Source organism: Arachis hypogaea, chromosome 16 (genome assembly GCF_003086295.3).
Source record: "Arachis hypogaea cultivar Tifrunner chromosome 16, arahy.Tifrunner.gnm2.J5K5, whole genome shotgun sequence".
Taxonomy (NCBI): domain Eukaryota; kingdom Viridiplantae; phylum Streptophyta; class Magnoliopsida; order Fabales; family Fabaceae; genus Arachis; species Arachis hypogaea.
Window position 1 is genome coordinate 126,162,218 of NC_092051.1, and position 9,722 is coordinate 126,171,939.

At 35.8% G+C, this 9,722-nt stretch overlaps 1 protein-coding gene across 2 annotated transcripts; it reads right to left on the reverse strand.

Moving 5' to 3' along the window:
* Positions 1-8,265: 8,265 nt before the first annotated feature.
* On the reverse strand, positions 8,266-9,436 carry LOC112759036 (phosphomevalonate kinase, peroxisomal-like). Of its 2 annotated transcripts, XM_072219601.1 has the most exons (3): positions 9,221-9,436; positions 8,684-8,806; positions 8,266-8,566 (listed from the first exon to the last, which is right to left on the reverse strand). In XM_072219601.1, the coding sequence occupies exons 2-3, from the start codon at positions 8,735-8,737 to the stop codon at positions 8,300-8,302; spliced, it is 321 nt and encodes a 106-aa protein (XP_072075702.1). In that variant the 5' UTR covers positions 8,738-8,806; positions 9,221-9,436; the 3' UTR covers positions 8,266-8,299. The 2 variants fall into 2 exon arrangements, with proteins under 2 accessions (XP_072075702.1, XP_025663638.2); XM_025807853.3 differs by lacking the exon at positions 9,221-9,436 and having other exon boundaries at positions 8,684-9,049.
* Between the last annotated feature and the right edge of the window lie 286 nt (positions 9,437-9,722).

The following is a 9,722-nucleotide window of genomic DNA, read 5'->3' on the forward strand; positions in this document are numbered from 1 at the left end:
AGCCGGAAGCCATAAAATACACCACAATATCGAGATAGCCGTATAAACAAGGATTGTTCCAACCCCTCCTCAAGTGCATAGAACCCAGTGATACAGACTACATGCTTCGTGAAATTCACGAAGGATGTTACGGCCACCACATCGGACGCAAAATCCTAGCCCAAAAAGTTATTTGAGCTGGGTACTTCTGGCCTACTATCATTAGAGATGTCCTCCAGCTAGTCAAAAGCTACAGGCAGTGCCAAGTGCACTTCGACCTCCACCAAGCTGCCCCTTATCAGCTCAGAACGATAATGGCAAAACGTCCTTTCAGAACCTGGGAAATCGACCTCACGGTCTCCTTTCCCACAGCTCTTGGGGAATCGACCTCGTGGGATCCTTCCCCACGGCTCCTGGGCAACTCAAGTTTCCTCAAAGTTGTCATTGACTATTACACCTAGCTGATCGAAGCTAAAGCACTAGCCACAATCACTATCACTCAGTGTCAAAAATTTTTTTGGAGACAAGTCATAACCAGGTTCGGGATTCCAGAGATCAGGATCCTAGAGATCGTGATCTCAAATAACATGACCTAATTTGCAGACAAATGCCTCAAGGAATTCCTTGAAGGAGTTGGTATCTCACAAAAGTTTAGCTCAGTGGAGCACTCACAAACTAATGACCAAGTAGAGGTGGACAGCAATATCATCCTGAAAGGACTTAAGAAAAGACTAGACGAAGCCAAGGGTGTCTGGGCCGACGAGCTTGGTTTTGTACTCTGGTCATACCGAATGTTACCCCAGACCTCAACTGGAGAAACCCCCTTCAGGCTAACATACAGCCTAGAAGCCATCATTCCTGTTAAGATCGGGGAGCCTAGCCTTTGAAGGACCATCAGAGGGCACGACGAAGACGCAGAATGGGACCTCGTGGACGAAGTTAAACGCATATCCCACCTACGAGAACTGGCTATAAAGCAAAGGGTAAGCCAGAAATACAACTGAGATGTGGTAAAATAGAATTTCAAATAGGGAGATCTGGTCTTACGACATAGTGACATTGGCCCTCCCACCTCGAGAGAAGGGAAACTAACTCCTAACTGGGAGGGACCCTACCGAGTCAAGTCCGTACTAAGAAAAGGAGCTAACAAGTTAGAACGACTTAACGGGACTGAGCTGACGAGGTCATGGAACGCCGCAAACATACGGTGCTACTACTCATAGGCGAACTCTGCCGAGTTAATAACTTTAACAAGTCTTAAGGTTTATTTATAGATTTCGTATTTCTTTTATTTTGTTTCCTTATTTCCATTACCATGTTCATTTGTCTTTTCCGGACACTCTTTCCTACCCAAAAACAACGAGAAGTTTTAACGAGGTCTAACCTTTAACACGAAGTTAATTTTTTTCAAAGGACGACTCTACATACTCCTCACGTTTTTACCAAAGTAAAATAGTATGAACAAAAACGATCACCCCGGGGACTGATCACCCTCGAGGCCAAAAAAATAGATATCCAACAACAAATAAATATTAAGTTTGGCCCACCAAGAGGCCCAAAAACATTGTTCATATAAAAAAATAGACAAAAAAGGCCACTAAAGCAATATCTATATGCCGAACAAATGGCTTACAAACCTAGAAATTTTTTGGAAAACATAAAAATTACTCTAAGTCTATAATCTCCCCATCCCTCACGGTCCGAAAGGCTCTCATGATGGTCACATCAACATCGGGAGTCAATACCCAGACCTGAGCCTTCAAAGCCTCCTCGGTGGCCGAAATAGCATCCTTAGCATCAACGATCAAGCCCTCCTTGTGCTTCTTCAACAGAACGACCTCAGCCTTCAAACACTCCACCTCAATATGAGCGGAAGTAACCCCCGACTCAGCCTCATTGACCTGCTTCCTTTCCTGAGCAAGCTAAGAAACAAGCCCACTCCGAGAGAGATAGAATCTCTGAGCTAACATCCTCAGCATCCATCACAGCCTTCAATTGGGCAGTCTTGGCATCCTCCATCTACTTCTTTACCTTATCGACCTCCACCTGAGACTGGCAAAGCTTGCCATCCAAAATAAAAAAAACTAGGACATCATTGGCTCCACCTTCCGAACAATGGCAACTGAATGGAGGAGAGCGCGATATACAGACTTTGCCTGGCTGGCAAGGTCGCAAACATGGAAGAAGTCCTTGGTACCCAGAAGAAGGTGTTGATCAATGAAAGTTAGAGCATTGAAGCCTCGATCTATCATGGAAGGAACATACACCTCCTCCTTAAAGTTCTCTCCATTGCTTCCCTCAACTGGCCTCTTTTGCCTCCTACTAGACTTGTGAATAGGAATCTCCACAACCTCAACATCAACACTAGTTGCCCCAGTAGCAACCATCTCTTGAGAAATCATTTGCGAGTCTGGCTGAGAGATTAGTTGAGGAGTTGACAGCGAGATCCTATCACCCCCACTCTCAGAATCACGAAGAAAAACAACCTTCAACCTCGCTAAAGTTGTCTGCCTGCCAGCCATCTCAACTGGAAAATAACACAAACACAAAGGAAAATCACAAGTCACAAACTCGAAAGTAAAGCAACAAAATCACAAACTCGGAAACATGGAACAAAGGAGAAACCTAGCCACAAAAGATCTACCCGCCTCAAGGTTCCGCATTACATCGTGAGGGTTCAATGTCTTGTCTCCAAAAATTGCCAATAAGATATCGGCAATGTCCTTGTTTTTGGGAGATAGCCCCTCGTAAGTTATCCTCATAAGGTAGGAAGCCACAGCTGTGAAATTCCAATAAGTCACAATTTGGCGCTCGTGCTCCAAGGTCTGCCAAAACGAACGATGACTATGGGCCGGACGAACATTAAAATATTCCACTTTAAACCCGTGAAAGGAATCTTCAAACAAATCAAAGATATGATGATTCGGCTGGGCACAAAGAGAAATATAGTCTTTCTGATGTTTTCTTTCCTTATGTGGAATAGTATAAAGGAAGAAAAATAGAAAGACCTCAACCCGAGCTGAAATCTCTAAAAATCACACACCAACTCGAATGCTCGGATTGCCGCCTGGCTATTCGGATGCAACTAGGATGGAGCCGCGAAAAACCTATTCAAGAGGGCCATAAACATACTCAGATAAGGGCATATTTTTTTCTGCATAGATAATAGGTGTTTAATCAATCTTGCAAGTTTTTTCAATGAGGTCACCAACTTTTCTTAGAATTTTCTCATTGTATAGTTCTATATGTAAGCAAGATAAGCAAATCCAAGCTATGATCTTATCAATACTCGTTGTAAAAGGATTAACCTTTGTCTTCTACAATCTTACTGCCAAATAGTGATCATAAATGTTTCATGGTCCATCCAAAAGGGCAACATGCAAATCCTCTTGAGCATAGAATTTCACAAGGTTAAGATACCAAGTTCTCCTAATCTTTCCCACATATTTTCTATTCTTCTTTTCATGGTTGTGTAGCCTATTTTTCTCCCCAATAGCTTGATTATGAGGGATCTCCACCAAAGCTTCTATAATTCCTTTTTAGCTTCCTCATTGATAACAATGCTGAAGAGTCATTCTCCCATATCTTCAACTATTATCTCTGGCTTGTTACTCTCTCTTTTGGGTTCTTCCATTCTCTTATTTGATTTCTCTATTTCAGGTATAGTTGTCTTGTCATGGTGAAAATGAGTGTATGATGAGTTTTGTTTGACCCCCCTTAAATCTTGATTCATACTGGTTCAAAAGTGATTTGAAAGGACCAAAATTCCCCCCAAATTGCATCGCAAGTCACGTGTCATTTTAAATAAGACACACGATCAAACTGGTACGTGCGCACAACACAGGATTTTTCTTCTTTGTTTCTTTGTAAAATCTTTGCTTCTGTATTATTTTTATCCATCTTTCTAAGTCATTCTTACCTTCTAAATCTCGAAAAACTTCAATAAATATATCAAGGCATTGAATTAAATAAAAGCGAAATTAATTTGACAATTCTAAAGGGCTAAAAAATAGGTTTCAATCAATTAAATATAGTTAAAAAAATTCATAAAAGTATGTATCAATGTTATCAGAACCGGACCAGACCAGCCGTTCGACCGAAAAACCGATGAACCGGTGATCTGGTAAGTTCGGTTAGTAGTTTGGACCGGACCTACAATTAAACCGGTCAACGGTGGTCAAACCCGTTGAAAACCAGCCGGTTCGTACCCCATATTCCACTAGACCCGCGTGGGTCCACAGTGCACCCGCGCGCTGTCGAACCATGGTAGAAGCTCCTGTCCAAATTACTCAAGAGGGCTATAAACATACTCAGAGAAGGGCATATTTTTTTCTGCATAGATGACAGGTGTTGTAATCAATCTTGCAAGTTTTTTCAATGAGGTCACCAACTTTTCTTAGAATTTTCTCATTGTATAGTTCTATATGTAAGCAAGATAAGCAAATCCAAGCTATGATCTTATCAATACTCGTTGTAAAAAGATTAACCTTTGTCTTCTACAATCTTACTGCCAAATAGTGATCATAAATGTTTCATGGTCCATCCAAAAGGGCAACATCCAAATCCTCTTGAGCATAGAATTTTACAAGGTTAAGTCATTTTCCAAGTCAATGATACCAAGTTCTCCTAATTTTTCCCACATATATTCTATTCTTCTTTTCATGGCTGTGTAGCCTATTTTTCTCCCCAATAGCTTGATTGTGAGGGATCTCCACCAAAGCTTCTATAATTCCTTTTTAGCTTCCTCATTGATAACAATGCTGAAGAGTCCTTCTTCCATATCTTCAACTATTATCTCTGGCTTGTTATTCTCTCTTTTGGGTTCTTCCATTCTCTTATTTGATTTCTCTATTTCAGGTATAGTTGTCTTGTTATGATAAAAATGAGTGTATGATGAGTTTTCTTTGACCGCCCTTAAATCTTGATTCATATTGGTTCAAAAGTGATCTAAAAGGACCAAAATTCCCCCCAAATCGCATCGCAAGTCACGTGTCATTTTAAATAAGACACACGATCAAACTGGTACGTGCATACAACACAGGATTTTTCTTCTTTATTTCTTTGTAAAATCTCTGCTTTTGTATTATTTATATCCATATTTCTAAATCATTCTTACCTTCTAAATCTCGAACAACTTCAATAAATATATCAAGGCATTGAATTAAATAAAAGTGAAATTAATTTGACAATTCTAAAGGGCTAAAAAATAGGTTTCAATCAATTAAATATAGTTAAAAAAATTCATAAAAGTACGTATCAGTTATTAGAACCGGACCAGACTGGCCGATTCGACCGGAAAACCGATAAACCGGTGGGCTGGCCAGTTCGATTAGTAATTTAGACTGGACCTACAATTAAACCAATCAACGGTGGTCAAACCCGTTGAAAACCAGCCAGTTCGCACCCCCATATTCCACTAGACCCGCGCGCCGCCGAACCATGGTAGAAGCTCCTGTCCAAATTACTCAAAAAATGAGTGACACGGGATTCGAACGCAAGGAAGCCAGCAATCACGCCCCCATCTTACCACTGCGCCGAACCATGGTAGAAGCTCCTGTCCAAATTACTCCAAAAATGAGTGATGTGGAATTTGAACCCAGGAAAGCCAGCAATCACACCTCCCATCTTACCACTGCACCAACATGCATCTCAATATAATAAATGACAAAAATTAAATATATAATAAACTACTGAATTTTTATGTTTTTTTTATCTTTTAAATATGGATTCACATGGTAACAACTAAAAACACATAGTATATAAATATATTAATATATTAATATTGATTGTGTTATGTTTTATTTTTTTTCTTATTCATTAAATTGAAAAAGTATTTTGTACTAGTGACTTATTTATTATCTCATTTTGCACCATAAATTATATATAAGAATTGATATTTGATTGTTATTAATATATTTTTGAAAATAAGTATTTAATTTTTAATTTGATTTCTATTTAATAGTATAATAAATATAAATTAATCAATAAATTATTGAAAATTAAAAATAATAGTTATTTTAATATAAAAAATAAAATAAAAATATCTATAATAGAGTAAAAATAATAAAATATTTATTGTTCTTATTCCATATTATTTAAAATAGCTTGAAATTGTTAAAATGTTAGTAAAAATATGTATTTTAAATTTTAATTTTAAATTTTTAATTATTTTTTATTTTTATTTATATAGGACCGAGTCAATCGGTTCAACCAGTGACCCACCGGTTGAACCAGTGATCCAGTGATCCAGTAGCCTGACCGGTTCAATCACCGGTTTGGTTCTGACAACTATGGTATGTATTTACAAAGAATACATGCAAGTTAAGTTAATAAAATTTATTCTTTTTAATCTAAAAATCATCATAAAATATAAATTTATCATAGAGCTAGTGAAAGATCGGATAGATTTCACTAGTAAGAGAGATTTTTTTTTAATTCTTACGTAACACACACACTCTCTCACTCACACTATACCTATTATGAGCTCTATATTATGAGTTTAACCCAATATTTGAATTCGGCGCAGCTCTTTTGGAGGCCAACAAATCCCAGTATACTAGCGTTGGATTATTTTCTTTTCTTTTGGACTGGTGTCGTTAGATTATTTTGTTGTGATGTATTTTCATGGATTCTGTTTACAAAAGTCCAAAGGTGATAAGGCTGATTAGATCAGTCTATTGTATGTACGCTGTTGCATTAAAAAAAATCTTTATCCAAGATAAAATAAAATAAAGACAAAAAACAAAAGAAAAAGCTTATTACACTTTTGTTGGTTGTGTAGGATTTTATTAACCTCCAAAATTAACTTTTTACTTGTGAAGAAGGGATCTCTCGGCCACGAAGTCATTTTAAGGGATTGTATAGTCTTTACTCTTTACAAAGGATAACGTTATTTTTGGACTACAAAAGAATAAATAGTTAAAAAGTTATTTAGTCATTTATTTTTAATTTGAGGCTATATAGTCTTCCGTAAAAATAGATAGAGTCAGAATAAATATTTATTCTAAATTTATAATATACTTTTATAGTTTTACTGCTCAATACAAAAGTCATAAATTATCAAACTATTAAAGTGAAGGAAAAGAAATTTATATTGAACTTTCACAACTATTTTGGCTTTTGACAATGATATTTTAGGCTATGTTTGAGAAAATATATAATACTTTTTTAGTTATAGATATCAATGGTCAATTTGAGTTGACCAAATTACTCATTTATTTAAATAAATATTAGATGCTCAAAATTTTTTATTTTGTGTATATATGCAATTCAAATCTTGAATGACTAAGAATATATACCAATATTTGTAATTGTTGTCTTTAATATAATTTTAAACAACATTTTTTTAAAACAACAATATCTGAAGATATAAATATAAACAATATTTTGTGCATAAAAGTAAGGAGAAAGATGATAATTATTCTGTTTAAAGATTTTGATATAAACAATGTGGAATTAAATAAGATGCCAATGATAATAAGTTCGAGATTGCTCAAGTTAAGTGGAAAGTGGTATAGACACTTAAAAAGTTAAGAGAATTGGAATGGATGATGCAGTTGTTTGAAATGCGACTCTCTTGTTTAAATGATGGTACAGGTTTTTTAAGAAAGATTGTTCATTTTGAAAAATAATTGTTTGCTCATGCAATAACTAGAATTTGAATTGGATGCTTTACACTCAGATGCTTTTTACTCAAGGTGGTCCATGAAAAGACATCTGTCAACTGCAGATCAAAAAGCAACAAGTGAAAGAGAAGATGATCACAACTAGAAAATGGATAAATACAGACAGATTTACAGACAGATTTAGTCTTTATTACAGACGAATTTTTGGTTACCGACGAAATTACCGACGGATTTTGTCCCTCTGTAAAAGTCTCGTCGGAAATTATTTATCGACGAATTTTTTTTCCGTCGAAAAATTACCGACGGATTTTTACTATTTACTGACGAATTTTCAGACGGATTTTTCGTCTGTAATTACAGGCAGATTTTCAGACGGATTTTTCATCTGTAATTACAGACGGATTTTTAGACAGATTTTCTGTCTGTAATTACAGATAGATTTTCAGACGAATTTTTCGTCTGTAATTTAAACTTTGGAAAATCATAATTACAGACAGAAAATCCGTCTGTAAATCCGTCTGTAAAGTAAAATAGAATTTTTTTTTTACTTTTTCTAATTACAAAATAAACTTGTTTTCATACAAAATAAATATAAATTTAATACAAATTTTTATTTAATTTATATTTGAATATTTACAATATTTCAAAAAATAAACAAATTCATCGTATTAAAAATAAACAATATTTACAATAAATTATTCAATATGAATTGAAGATATAGCTGAAGTGATTTCATTTGTTCTAGGGTCAGCACTTTCTAAAGAAACGCCACAAGGATCTTCTTTAACCAGAAGGGCAAGAACATTGAGTGAGCTCCATGTTTTTGTCACATTGCTGCTTGAATCTCCCAAAGTAACAGCAAAGACAGCATCAAATCCTCCTACTCCTGGAACTCCAGCCAACAACACTCCTTCCAAGTTCAGTGTAGCATCTAAAAGTTTTGTTTGTGATTCTGGTTCAATCTGCATGAATTGCAAGGAAAGAGTAGTGATATTCTACTAGCAGATATAATTTGTAATCAACATCATTCAAACAGAAGAAGCCTAATAATAAGTGCCAAATCAATGTAAGGAACTTACAGGAACACCTGCAGCCTCACCCATTAGGCGCATATGATATCTAATCCCAAGCATAGCTTCTTTTGCACCTAGCAATGCTTTAATAACTGCTTCCTTATTGGGTTCAGAAGCTTGCTCTATCCACTGTGAGAATTGCATTTTCAACATCAACACAAGAAGAAAAGCAAGAACATGAGAGCCTGAAGTGTAGTCTCAAGAACATGATATCACATATGTGCATTAGAAATTCAGTCACACCACTTGAAACTGAAAACCAGGCAAACAGTAAAGTTGGATATATAATCTCTTTCAAACCCATCAAAAGTCAACTTAATTGTATAAGTCTAATAGTAAAGATGTCCTATCTCATTAAAATAACTAATAAACAGGAATGTAGAAATTTAATCTAATACAAGGCATACCATAAGGCCAAAATATTCTAGTTATTTAACAGTGAGCATTATCAATCAGTTTACTCTACATCCACAGGAGTAAAAATTCTAATTTTGATGTTACTTCCATTAATTAAACAACCACAAATGATTTGAAAGAAATAACTTTTCTGATCTGAGCTTGCTGCAGCTATCAATCACAGATTTATATGCATCCCATTGTTCCTTTGCTAATTTACTCAAAAAGTTCAGTTGAATTTCTAACTGCGAATTTGCCTCTGACTGTCTTCTTCAAACTTTCTTCGTGTTGTCTTGCTTCAGTTAAAGCAGATTTAGTCATGGCTGAATCATGTTTATGCATTAACTCAGAAGACTCAGCCAAGGTCTTAACTTGCTTATACTTGGAAGCCAATTCCCTTATCTCCATTATGAGAAGGCCCATGTGATGCTGGTGATCATATATCTACATCAAAGTTACAGGTTAGATAAAAAGTAAAAGTAAGAAATGAATAATGAGTTTTCTAGGCAATTGTATAAGGCCTTAAACCATACATTTCTCACTGAAATGAAATACACCATACACCATTCAGAGTTTTCACTTGAAAATTCAATTCAATAGATAATTAAGTGAGGGGCAGAAGTTGATTTGGTGTAAGCAGTAACAAAAC

What these genes read in the sequence shown, in the direction of transcription:
- LOC112759036 (XM_025807853.3), bottom strand. Translation starts at nt 8,830, where the DNA reads ATGTTGAAAATGCAATTCTCACAGTGGATAGAGCAAGCTTCTGAACCC. An exon ending in GTGAGGCTGCAGGTGTTCCT is followed by an intron (nt 8,567 to 8,683) that starts GTAAGTTCCTTA and finishes CAATTCATGCAG; the next exon opens with ATTGAACCAGAATCACAAAC.